The 12,873-nt window shown below is 38.4% G+C and overlaps 1 protein-coding gene across 3 annotated transcripts in view; it reads left to right on the top strand.

The window, feature by feature from the left end:
* Window positions 1-12,873, top strand: part of SPAG16 (sperm associated antigen 16) — a 1,188,211-nt gene that overhangs the window by 860,030 nt on the left and 315,308 nt on the right. For all 3 annotated transcript variants that reach the window (XM_033230389.1, XM_033230390.1, XM_033230388.1), the window contains one exon: window positions 2,626-2,691. In XM_033230389.1, the coding sequence (XP_033086280.1) occupies window positions 2,626-2,691 (66 nt within the window). The remainder of the gene's footprint in view (window positions 1-2,625; window positions 2,692-12,873) is intronic.

Here is a 12,873-nt window from a genome sequence, read left to right as displayed (position 1 = left end):
TATTCCCTGTACCACAAAAAGAGGAGATTCATTTTTATCTTGGGAACAAAGCTGTGTAGAAAAGCTCTTTTAAGCTTTTTTAAGATTTTTTAATTCATGAAACATTTATCTTCGAGTCAGGTTTTGTTACAGCAGCACAAATGTGGTCCATCAGCATTTTCTTTATAACCCCATATTTCCAGGGCTTTTCAAGAGTGCCATAGAGATTCTACTTTGAATTAAAACTTGGCATTCAAAATTTGAAAAAAAAAAAAAAAGCTACTACATTTTTCCTTACCAATTAATCAAATAGTTCAGAGATTCTCAAGTTAGAAAAGGACCAAATGCAAAACTTTTATTAATACAAAAAATATTTTAAGACAACTTTGCTAATTTATATCTTTGTAAAAATATTAACACTCAGTATACAAGTATTAATATTATATCACTGTATATTAGCTCTCAAAATTAACCAAAATGTTACTAAGATAATATAAAAAATGATGACATCTTATGCTTTGCCTTTTTGGCTTTGTGAGTAATTTATTTCTATTTTGGGAATTGGGATGATTTGAAGTTCTTAGCATAATTGGTTTAAAGTTATAACAGCATCAAGATACTAAACCATAATAACAAGGGTGGTTGGAATACTGAGAAACTATCAAAGTGTTCCAATTTATTTTTGTGAAATTTAAATTTATGTGGGGAAATTTTACACTCTGTGAACAAAGATTCATAGCATGAATTGATTCTTTAAATTGATATTTGGAAGTTAACTTGCTAAGTATAATGGCGATAATGAGAACAAAGTAGAGCTTAGTGATAAAGTCTTTCCAACTTTGCTTGGTTCAGAAATACTCCATGAATGGCCAATAACAGTGAGGGGCATCATGATGATCTATCTTTCATAGCTCATTTTGCAGTCTTTTCTGTAATCTCTCCCAGTCTTCAAAGATTTAAGGTTAAGTAAATACAAAGTAGTGAATGAGAGCAGACAAAGACTTTTCAGTGAATCTACTCTTCTGACTGACTTCTCTCCAGCCACACTGGCTTCCTTGTTGTTCCAGAAATGTGTGAGGCAAACATCTACTTGGGGATGTTTGCTCTAGTTTTTCTTTCTACCTGGAACACTTTTCCTCCAGATGTCTGCTTGGCTAACTCCCTTACTATACTTTCATTCTCTATTCAAACCTCAACTTCTGAGTGAGGTCAAACTGGGTAACTCTACTTAATAATGTGATTTCCCTTAGTTCCCAAATCCCAAAGTTCCTACTGTTACTAACCTTGCCTGACATTTTCTTTTCTTTTCTTTTCTTTTTTTTTTTTGAGACGGAGTCCCGCTCTGTCGCCCAGGCTGGAGTACAGTGGCCGGATCTCAGCTCACTGCAAGCTCCGCCTCCCGAGTTTACGCCATTCTCCTGCCTCAGCCTCCCAAGTAGCTGGGACTACAGGCGCCCGCCACCTCGTCCGGCTAGTTTTTTGTATTTTTTAGTAGAGACGGGGTTTCACCGTGTTAGCCAGGATGGTCTCGATCTCCTGACCTCGTGATCCGCCCGTCTCGGCCTCCCAAAGTGCTGGGATTACAGGCTTGAGCCACCGCACCCGGCCTGACATTTTCTTTTCAGACTTACTATCTTCTAGTACAGTTTATGCCTTTATAACAAAATGTCCATCTCCCACACTAGAATATAAGGTCCGTGAGAATAAGGTTCTTTGTCTATTTGTTGACATGTCCTAAGCACCTAGAATTGTGCTAACAAATATTAATTGCTCAAAAATATTTGTTGAATGAACAAATCGTTGAATGAAATCTGAATTTCCAAGCACATCGCAAGACTCTGCAAGCAATAGTCCACATATGACTTTCCCTTGTTCTCCTACAGAATTTGGGTTATTTCCCTACAAGAGTCAAGAATGCCCTTTGAACATTGGTGTTCAAAATGAAAGACCCCACACTGAGATATTTAGATCCCTATTATAATGTGTTATAGGTCCATCTTTCATGGAAACATTTAAACTGAAGCTTGGACATTTTTGTAATTAATTTTAATTTTAGCTATTATTTGGGTAAGTTAAATTGAATGAATAGATGTAAAGTTTGTTTTTCACAAAACAAATGCTTATTCTATATTTTAAAATGCCACTGTACATATTTTATAAATTTTTGTACATGTAGTGATGTTAATGCTGAAATGTGAAAATTCAGGAGCTAAAATGTGATTCTATAATTTAAAAAGAAAAAGAGAGCCCCCACCGTCTACCCCCAGCAGCAGTAGATATGCTGTGCTGAAAACAACAGCTTTCTAATAAGAAATTTATTAATAGTCCTTGGCCTTAGGACTTGAAAGCTATGCTAATTGAGAAATAGAGCCACTTAGTGAGAGTTTACTACCAGCTCAATGGTGTAAAAGCAACAACAGTAGAATTTCAATGTAGATACCAGTACTATAGTGTGCTCCCCACTCTAGTTCTGTATGATTCTGAATAGTAGTTGATAGCAAAAGGTAATATTTTCTATGGTGAGAATGTATTAATTCTGGGGGGAGGGGCTAAAAGTACTTTAAAACTTAAATAAAAGCATGTTTGAATTCCTTTTCACATTCCAAATGAAATTTATTTGACTTTATTTCTGTTTTGTCTTCCTAGGGTATATGTGAACAGTCACTTTATGGTCACATGCATTCTATCAATGATGCCATTTTTGATCCCAGGGTAAGTTCAGTTTTCCTAGTAAATTGTTTTTAATGCTTCATATATACAAATTCATTTTTATTAAACAAATTTCCAAGCTAAAATGGTAAGTTAATGGGGTGAGAAGAAAAACTTTAGAAATTAGTTGTAAACAATAGGAAAAATCCATAGATATATAGGGTTGCAGAATTTTAAAATTCACACACACACACACACACACACACACACACACACACACATACACACACACACCCCCAAAGTCGTGGCAGGAGTGACAAGGAATTCTACTGTAGTCAACTTTACTCAAACACATTTTTAAGATACTTTTGTCCAATTTGGGCTTCAAAAAAACAGGTGAGCTATAGACTGCATAAAATTTTAATGCAAAATCATTAAAATAACTATAATCGCTCTGTAATTTTTCTTTAAGAAAACCTGGAGAATAAAAAGCAGTTAAAGAAACAAATTTTCTCCAATTTAGAACAGAACAATCTTGATTTGACAGCTTTTTAATTACTCATGAAAAAGTTTCAAATACGTCCTTCTTCATATAAACTGATGACAAAACAAAAATGTTTATCTGCCACTGGAGGTATTCATTCAGGTGTAAGGATGATTTCACCAACAATGAAGAGTGTTGGAGAGTCCTTTGTGTTTTCTATGGTCTGAATGTATTCCTCCAAGTTTATGTGTTGCAAACTTAATCCCCAATGCAACAGTGTTTGGAGGTGGAGCCTTCTAGGAGATGTTTAGGTCTTGAGGGTAGTGCCCTCCCCCCGAATGGGTTGTCTTTTATTGAAGCTGTAAGTTCTATCCTTTTGCTCTCTCGCTCTTTTGTCCTCTCACCCTCTGATATGGGATGACCCAGCACAAAGGTCCTCATAAAGTGGTGGTGCCATGCTCTGGGACTTCCCAGCCTCCAGAACTGTGAGAAATAAATTTATTTTCTTTAAAGTTATCTAGTTTGTGGTTTTCTGTCATAGCGACAGAAAACGGATTAAGACAATTGCCAAGTTAATTGAGGATATCTTAAAAGGGTTCAGATAGTAATTAAGGAAGGATGATTTAAGTCTATTCTCAGATGAAAGAGATTTGACTAGATAGATGACCTCTCAAGTTCATTTAAACTCTATGATTTAAATCTGGCTAACATTTTGGTTGTCTGGAAGTTCCCAGTAGAGTAAGAATCTTAATTCCAAATTCCACTTCTTTTCCAATTAGCTATAAAAGATACCTGATGGATTACTTACATCTAACTTCACAATGAGAGCACAGTCAAAATTCTGTTATCATCATGCTAGTATCATTCCTTTAGAAAGAGGAAAAATGCTCACTAAAAATTGTGTCTACTAAGGGAAAGTTGATTGCTCCAATTTGAAATCGTGATTGTGTCATTGTCAGGCCTGGGAATTTTAATGATGGGCTCAACGAAAATTACATTTTAATAGATTGGTCTTTGTAAGAAATATTCCATCTAATTTTCTGTAGTGAGCCAATTAGTTGGAAAGTATTATAGATTAGTTCTAGATACCAATGAATATTTTATTTCTAGCAGGGTATGGAAACATTTAAATACTATGGGCCCATTATGAAATAGAATGTAGTTTTATGTTAGAAGTCCATTAAGTGGCTTATAGCTTCATATGCCCTACAAAAATTAAATGGGAACTGAAATGAATAATATTTTGTAAACAGGCATTTTGTTTTGGCAAGCAATAGTATAACTACAAAAGACACAGCATTTTACATTCTAAATATTAAACTTAATAAATATGGAAATAATCAAATTAGATTTATTGAATCAGCAATAAAGAGAGACATACATTAATTACCCATATTTCAAAGGACGAGATAACAGATATGAGGTTTAGGTGTCCAATGTCAAAGTAGCTAATTATAATAATTATTATTATTATTATACTTTAAGGTCTAGGGCACATGTGCACAATGTGCAGGTTTGTCACATAGGTATACATGTGCCATGTTGGTTTCCTGCATCCATCAACTTGTCATTTACATTAGGTATTTCTCCTAATGCTATCCCTCCCCCAGACCCCCACCCCCTGGCAGGCCCCAGTGTGTGATGTTCCCTGCCCTGTGTCCAAGTTGTTCAGTTCCCACCTATGAGTGAGAACATGTAGTATTTGATTTTCTGTCCTTGTGATAGTTTGCTCAGAATGATGGTTTCTAGCTTCATCCATGTCCCAGCAAAGGACATGAACTCATCCCTTTTTATGGCTACATAGTATTCCATGGTATGTATGTGACACATTTTCTTAATCCAGTCTATTATTGATGGACATTTGGGTTGGTTCCAAGTTTTTGGTATTGTGAATAGTGCTGCAATTAACATACATGTGCATGCGTCTTTATAGTAGCATGATTTATAATACTTTAGGTATATACCCAGTAATGGAATTACTGGGTCAAATGTTATTTCTAGTTCTAGATCCTTGAGGAATCGCCACACTGTCTTCCCAAATGATTGAACTAATTTACACTCTGACCAACAGTGTAAAAGCATTCCTATTTCTCCACATCCTCTCCAGAATCTGTTGTTTCCTTTTTAATGATCGCCATTCTAACTGGCATGAGATGGTATCTCATTGTGGTTTTGATTTGCATTTCTCTGATGACTAGTGATGATAAGCATGTTTTCATGTGTCTGTTGGCCACATAAGTATCTTCTTTTGAGAAGTATCTGTTCATGACCTTTGCCCACTTTTTGATGGGATTGTTTGCTTTTTTTCTAGTAAATTTGTTTACATTTTTTGTAGATTCTGGATATTAGCCCTTTGTCAGATGGGTAGATTGCAAACTTTTTCTCCCATTCTGTAGGTTGCCTGTTCACTCTGATGGTAGTTTCTTTTGCTGTGCAGAAGCTCTTTAGTTTAATTAGATCCCGTTTGTCTATTTTGGCTTTTGTTGCCATTGCTTTTAGTGTTATAGTCATGAAGTCCTTGCCCATGCCTATGTCCTGAATGGTACTCCCTAGGTTTTCCTCTAGGGTTTTTATGGTTTTAGGTCTAACATTTAAGTCTTTATTCCATCTTGAATTAATTTTTGTATAAGGTGTGAGGAAGGGACCCAGTTTCAGGTTTCGTCATACAGCTAGCCAGTTTTCCAAGCACCATTTATTAAATAGGGACTCCTTTCCCCATTTCTTATTTTTGTCAGATTTGTCAAAGATCAGAGGTTGTAGATGTGTGTTGTTATTTCTGAGGCCTCTGTTCTGTTCCATAGGTCTATATCTCTGTTTTGGTACCAGTACCATGCTGTTTTGGTTACTGTAGCCTTGTAGTATAGTTTGAAGTCAAGTAGTGTGATGCCTCCAGCTTTGTTCTTTTTGCTTAGGATTGTCTTGGCAATGCAGTCTCTTTTTTGGTTCCCAAACTTTAAAGTAGTTTTTTTTCAATTCTGTAAAGAAAGTCATTGGTAGCTTGATGGGGATGGCATTGACTCTATAAATTACCTTGGGCTGTATGATCATTTTCACAATATTGATTCTTCCTATCCACGAGCATGAAATGTTCTTCCATTTGTTTGTGTCCTCTTTTATTTCATTGAGCAGTGGTTTGTAGTTCTCCTTGAAGAGGTCCTTCACATCCCTTGTAAGTTGAATTCCTAGGTATTTTATTATCTTTATAACTATTGTGAATGGGAGTTTACTCATGATTTGGCTCTGTTTGTCTGTTATTGGTGTATAGGAATGCTTGTGATTTTTGCACATTGATTTTGTATCCTGAGACCTTGCTGAAGTTGCTTATCAGCTTAAGGAGATTTTGGGCTGAGATGATGGGGTTTTCTAAATATACAATCATGTCATCTGCAAACAGGGACAATTCAGGAGCAGGTTGTTTAATTTCCATGTAGTTGTGTGATTTTGAGTGAGTTTCTTAATCCTGAGTTCTAATTTGATTGCACTGTGGTCTGAGACAGTTTGTTGTGATTTCTGTTCTTTTACATTTGTTAAGGAGTGCTTCCAATTATGTGATCAATTTTAGAATAAGTGCGATGTGGTGCTGAGAGGTATGTATATTCTGTTGATTTGGGGTGGAGAGTTCTGTAGATGTCTATTAGGTCTGCTTGGTGCAGAGGTGAGTTCATGTCCTGGACATCCTTGTTAACCTTCTGTCTTATTGATCTGTCTAGTATTGACAGTGGGGTGTTAAAGTCTCCCATTATTATTGTGTGGGAGTCTAAGTGTCATTGTAGGTCTCTAAGGACTTGCTTTATGAATCTGGGTGCTCCTGTATCGGGTGCTTGTATATTTAGGATAGTTAGCTCTTCTTGTTGAGTTGATCCCTTTACCATTATGTAATGGCTTCTTTGTCTCTTTTGATCTTTGTTGGTTTAAAGTCTTTTATCAGAAACTAGGATTGCAACCCCTGCATTTTTTTTTTTTTTTTTTTTTTTTGCTTTCCATTTGCTTGTTAGATCTTCCTCCATCCCTTTATTTTGAGCTCATATGTGTCTCTGCTCATGAGATGGGTTTCCCGAAGGCTGCACACTGGTGGGTCTTGATTCTTTATCTAATTTGCCAGTCTGTCTCTTTTAATTGGGGCATTTGGCCTATTTACATTTAAGGTTAATATTGCTATGTGTGAATTTGATCCTGTCATTATGATGTTAGCTGGTTATTTTGCCTATTAATTGATGCAGTTTCTACATATCATTGATGGTCTTTATAATTTGGCATGTTTTTGCAGTGGCTGGTACCGGTTGTTCCTTTCCATGTTTAGTGCTTCCTTCAGGAGGTCTTGTAAGGCAGGCCTGGTGGTGACAAAATCTCTCAGCATTTGCTTGTCTGTAAAGGATTTTATTTCTTCTTCATTTATGAAACTTAGTTTGGCTGGATATGAAATTCTGGGTTGAAAATTCTTTAAGAATGTTGAATATTGGCCCCCACTCTCTTCTGGCTTGTAAGGTTTCTGATGAGAGATCCACTGTTAGCCTGATGGGCTTCCCTTTGTGGGTTACCTGACCTTTGTCTCTGGCTGTCCTTAACGTTTTTTCCTTCATTTCAACCTGGATGAATCTGACAGTTATGTGTCTTGGGGTTGCTCTTCTCGAGGAGTATATTTGTGGTGGTCTCTGTATTTCCTGGATTTGAATGTTGGCCTGCCTTGCTAGGTTGAGGAAGTTCTCCTGGATAATATCCTGAAGAATGTTTTCCAGCTTGGTTCCATTCTCTCCGTCACTTTCAGGTACACCAATCAAATGTAGATTTGGTCTTTTCACATAGTCCCATATTTTTTGGAGGCTTTGTTCATTTCTTTTTACTCTTTTTTCTCTAAACTTCTCTTCTTGTTTTTTTTCATTAATTTGATCTTCAATCACTGATACCCTTTCTTCCACTTGATCAAGTTGGCTACTAAAGCTTGTGCATGCATCATGAAGTTCTCGTGCCATGGTTTTCAGCTCCATCACATCATTTAAGGTATTCTCTACACTGTTTATTCTAGTTAGCCATTCGTCTAACCTTTTGTCAGGGTTTTTAGCTTCCTTGTGATGGGTTCAAACATCCTCCTTTTGCTCAGAGAATTTTGTTATTATTGACCTTCTGAAGCCTACTTCTGTCAAGTCATCAAAGTGATTGTCCGTCCAACTTTTTTCTGTTGCTAGTGAGGAGCTGCGATCCTCTGGAGGAGACGAGGTGCTCTGATTTATAGAAGTTTCAGCTTTTCTGCTCTGGTTTCTCCCCATCTTTGTGGTTTTACCTACCTTTGGTCTTTGATGTTGGTGACCTACAGATGGGTTTTGGTGTAGATGTCCTTTTTGTTGATGTTGTTGCTATTCCTTTCGGTTTGCTAGTTTTCCTTCTAACAGTCAGGTCCCTCAGCTTTAGGTCTGTTGGAGTTTTCTGGAGGTCCACTCGAGACCCTGTTTGCCTGGGGTATCACCAGCAGAGGCTGCAGAACAGCAAATATTGCAGAACAGCACATACTGCTGCCTGATCCTTCCTCTGGAAACTTTATCACAGAGGGGCAGGCACCTACCTGTATGAGGTGTCTGTCAGCCCCTACTGGGAGGTGTCTCCCAGTTAGGCTACACAGGGGTCAGGGACCCACTTGAGGAGGCAGTCTGTCCATTCTCAGAGCTCAAACGCTGTGCTGGGAGAACTCACTGCTCTCTTCAGAGCTGTCAGACAGGGGCATTTAAGTCTGCAGAAGTTGTCTGCTGCCTTTTGTTCAGCTATGCCCTGCCCACAGAGGTGGAGTCTATAGAGGGAGTAAGCCTTGCTTCCTGGCCACTTTGTTTACCTACTCAAGCCTCAGCAATGGTGGACGCCCCTCCCCCTGCCAGGCTGCAGCCTTGCAGTTGGATCTCAGACTGCTGTGCTAGCAGTGAGCAAGGCTCCATGGGTGTGGGACCCCCGAGCCATGCACAGGAGAGAATCTCCTTTTCTGCCAGTTGCTAAGACCTTGGGAAAAGCACAGTATTTGGGCAGCAGTGTCCTGTTTTTCCAGATACAGTCTGTCACAGCTTCCCTTGGCTAGGAAAGGGAAATCCCCTGACCAATTGCGCTTCCTGGGTGAGGTGATGCCCCGCCCTGCTTTGGCTGGCCCTCCATGGGCTGCACCCACTGTCTAACCAGTCCCAGTGAGATGAACCAGGTACCTCAGTTGGAAATGCAGAAATCACCCGTCTTCTGCATTGATCATGCTGGGAGCTGTAGAGTGGTGCTGTTCCTATTCGGCCGTCTTGGAACGGAACTCGCTAATATATTTTTATTTGCACACTTTATTCATATCAAAAGGACTATTACAATACAGCTCCAAATCAGTATCCCACAGCCTCATTAAAATTTTCCACTAATTGATCTTTTCCTTGCTGCAAATATTTATTAACTACTAATATTTTTTAAAAATAATACCTTGTTATGATGACTGACTTTTTAAATGAAATTTTTGGTCACTTATATTGTTTTAACAATTGTGCTTTATGTCACATACCTGCTAACCAATGTCAGGAGGTTGAGAAGCAGCTGTGACTGCAGAGTGCAAAGACTCCCACAGATCTCTTGAGGACATGACATTGAGACACAGTTCATATTCAAACAGACTGTCAAAGTTGTATTGGAAAAAATGCCTATGTGGTACATATACAGAAGGCAAAAATTTTAGTTATTTAGTATTAGCATTGCTTATTATTTGGTCCCTTTGGGGATAGACATTCATGTTGCAGTACTATTTAAAGTTGCATTTAGCTATTTACATAAACATAGTTCGGGGAAAATTCTGCAATTTCAGATTTGCAAGCAGTAATCACACATATAAAACTCAATGTTATCAAGCTAGCAATCTAGATTAACAGAAACAAGAGTAATGTCAGTGAGATGTTGGGTACAGTGGCTCATGGCTGTAATCCCAATTCTTTGGGAGGCTGAGGCAGGCAGATCACAAGGTCAAGACCATCCTAGCCAATATGGTGAAACCCCATTGCTACTAAAATACAAAAAAATTAGCCAGGTGTGGTGGTACACGCCTGTGGTCCCAGCTACTCAGGAGGCTGAGGCAGGGGAATTGCTCAAACCTGGCGTCAGAGATTGCAGTGAGCTGAGATTGTGCCACTGCACTCCAGCGTGGTGACATAACGAGACTCCATCTCAAAAACAAACAAACAAATAACCCTCCTATCTCTGTCCGCAACAAGAATCCTGCACCCATCCGCAGACAAAAGTCTATCTGCAGGAGTCTCAGGATTCAGGTAGGAGGCTGGAGAGCCCCAGTGGAGCCCAAGACTTAGGAGGATTATTTTGAGAGTATAGTCCAGCACCCATGTAGCTGATCTGCTGATTATCCTCCCAGGTTCAAGCCTAGGAATAACCTCATTTCCCAAAGGGCTTGGCTAGATCCTTGTTTGGCCTTAAACCTGTGCCAAAACCTTTCCCAGGCATCCAAGAGGAACCACACAGACTACTGCCTCAGTGAAGAGACTTGTCTGCTCAATGACAGTGGCCTTCACACTGAACCTGAAAGTTGCTCTTTGGCTTGGCACCAGCCTCCCTCAGCTGAGGTTCCATATGAGAACTACTTGTACAAGGATGCAGAAGGAGACTTGCCCATATTCTCTCAGCCTGGGACTTTAAGCCTCCATGATGAGTTCACTAACCTCCATTTCACAACAGATGTTGAGGTACACCAGTCTCAGTTCCAGCTCCCCTTACTTCTTTTGGGGAACTGTGCTGTCTATGCAAAGACCTGCTGGGAATTGCACACTCACATGGGCCAGTGAGATAGGTTCATCAGCTGCTGTCACACAGCAGGTCCTGAGAGGGCCCAGTCCACTTGTGCAGAGACCTTCTGGGAAGCACACCTGTGTGGGCCATTAGAAAATATTTCAGTCTCAGGTTCCTGTTCAGCTTTCATCAATAGCCTAGGGATCCTCCTTAAGTCTTCTCCATGTCCTTCTAGGACAGAGAGCCATGCCAGCCTTGGAGCCTTTGTGAGATTCACAGCAAACCTGGACTGAGAGGGTCCTCTAGTGCTAAGACAAGTTCAGTGATCACAGGCACAGGGAACACAATTAATCTTTTTAGATCTCTGGAAGACCCTCTGAAAAATGATAGGCACAATAAAGCCAGACTGTGAAGACTGGAACAAATATCCAGTCTTTCAAAGTGCAGACATTGTCACATGTCCATTATCATCAATAATATTCAGGGAAATGTTACCTTACCAAACAGAGAAAATAAGACACCAGACACTGATCTTAAAGTGTTAGGGATGTGTAATCTCTCAGACAAAGAATTCAAAAATAGCTGCTTTAAGGATGCTCCCCAAACTTCAAAAAATATAGAGAAACAATTGAGAAATTTATCAGAGAAATTTTATAGAGATTGAAATTTTAAAAAAATCAAACAGAAATCCTGAAGCTGAAAAATATAATGAAGGAAATAAAAGACACAGTGGAGAGCATCAGCAGCAGAATTGATCAAACAGAATAAAGAATTAGTAAGCTTGGAGACAGTCTATTTGGAAATACAGTCAGAAGGGAAAAAGATAAAAGAATTAAAATGAAGAAGTTACAGGATCCTACAACAGTTGCACATCAAAGAAAAGCTCAGAAGTAGGCTTCACTGCTGAATTCTACCAAACATGTAAAAAAGAGCTAATACCAATGTTTCTCAAACTATTCCTAAAACTCAAAGAGGATAAAGTTCTTGCTAACTCATCCTATGAGAACAGCACTACCCTGATACCAAAAACAGACAAGGACACAGCAACAAAAACAACCAACACTATAGGCCACCATTCCTGATGAACATAGATGCAGAAACTCTCAAGAAAATACCAGCAAACCGAATCCAACAGTGCATCAAAAAGGTCATTCACCATCATCAAGTGAGATTTATCCCAGGGATGCAAGGATGATTCAACATAGGCAATTCAGTAAATGTTATATATCACATTAACAGAATGAAAGACAAAACTTAAATGATTATCTCATTAGCCATGGGAAAAGCGTTCAATAAAATTCACAATCACTTTATAGTAAAAACCCTGAACAATTAGTATAGAAGAAACATATCACAACACAATAAGAGCCATATATAAGAAACCTACAAACATCATACTAAATAGGGAAAAGCTGGAAGTTTTTCCTCTAAAATCTGGGCTAAGACAAAGATGCCTATCTTTACTGTTTCTATTCAACATATTACTAGAAGTCCTAGCCAGAGCAATTAGGCAGCAAAAAGAAATAAATCACATCCAAATTGGAAAGGAGGAAGACAATTTGTCTCTTTTTACAGATGATATGATCTTACATAGAGAAAACTCTACAAACCCCACTGAAAAACTGTTAGAACTAATAAATTCAGTAAAGATGAAGTACACAAAATCAAGAAAAAAATTAATAACATTTCTATGTGCAACAGCAAACTATCCAAAAAAGATATGACATAAGCAAGCCCATTTACAATAACTACAAAAAAATCTAGAAATAAATTTAAACAAAAACATGAAAGATTTCTGTACTGAAAACTACAAAATAATTATGAAGGAAAATTGAAGAGGACACTAATAAATGGAAAGATACTCTGTCATCGTGGGTTGGAAGAATTAATATTGCTAAACTATCTGTATTAGTGTCTTCTCACACTGCTATCAAGCACTGCCTGAGACTGAATAATTTATAAAGGAAAGAGGTTTAATTGACTCACAGTTCCACATCGTTGGGGAGGCCTCAGGAAACTTA

The sequence above is a fragment of the Trachypithecus francoisi genome, unplaced genomic scaffold, assembly GCF_009764315.1.
Source record: "Trachypithecus francoisi isolate TF-2019V2 unplaced genomic scaffold, Tfra_2.0 Lachesis_group13, whole genome shotgun sequence".
Taxonomy (NCBI): Eukaryota; Metazoa; Chordata; class Mammalia; order Primates; family Cercopithecidae; genus Trachypithecus; species Trachypithecus francoisi.
The sequence above is the reverse complement of the archived record's forward strand: the minus strand, read 5'-3'. Positions and strand labels throughout refer to the sequence as shown.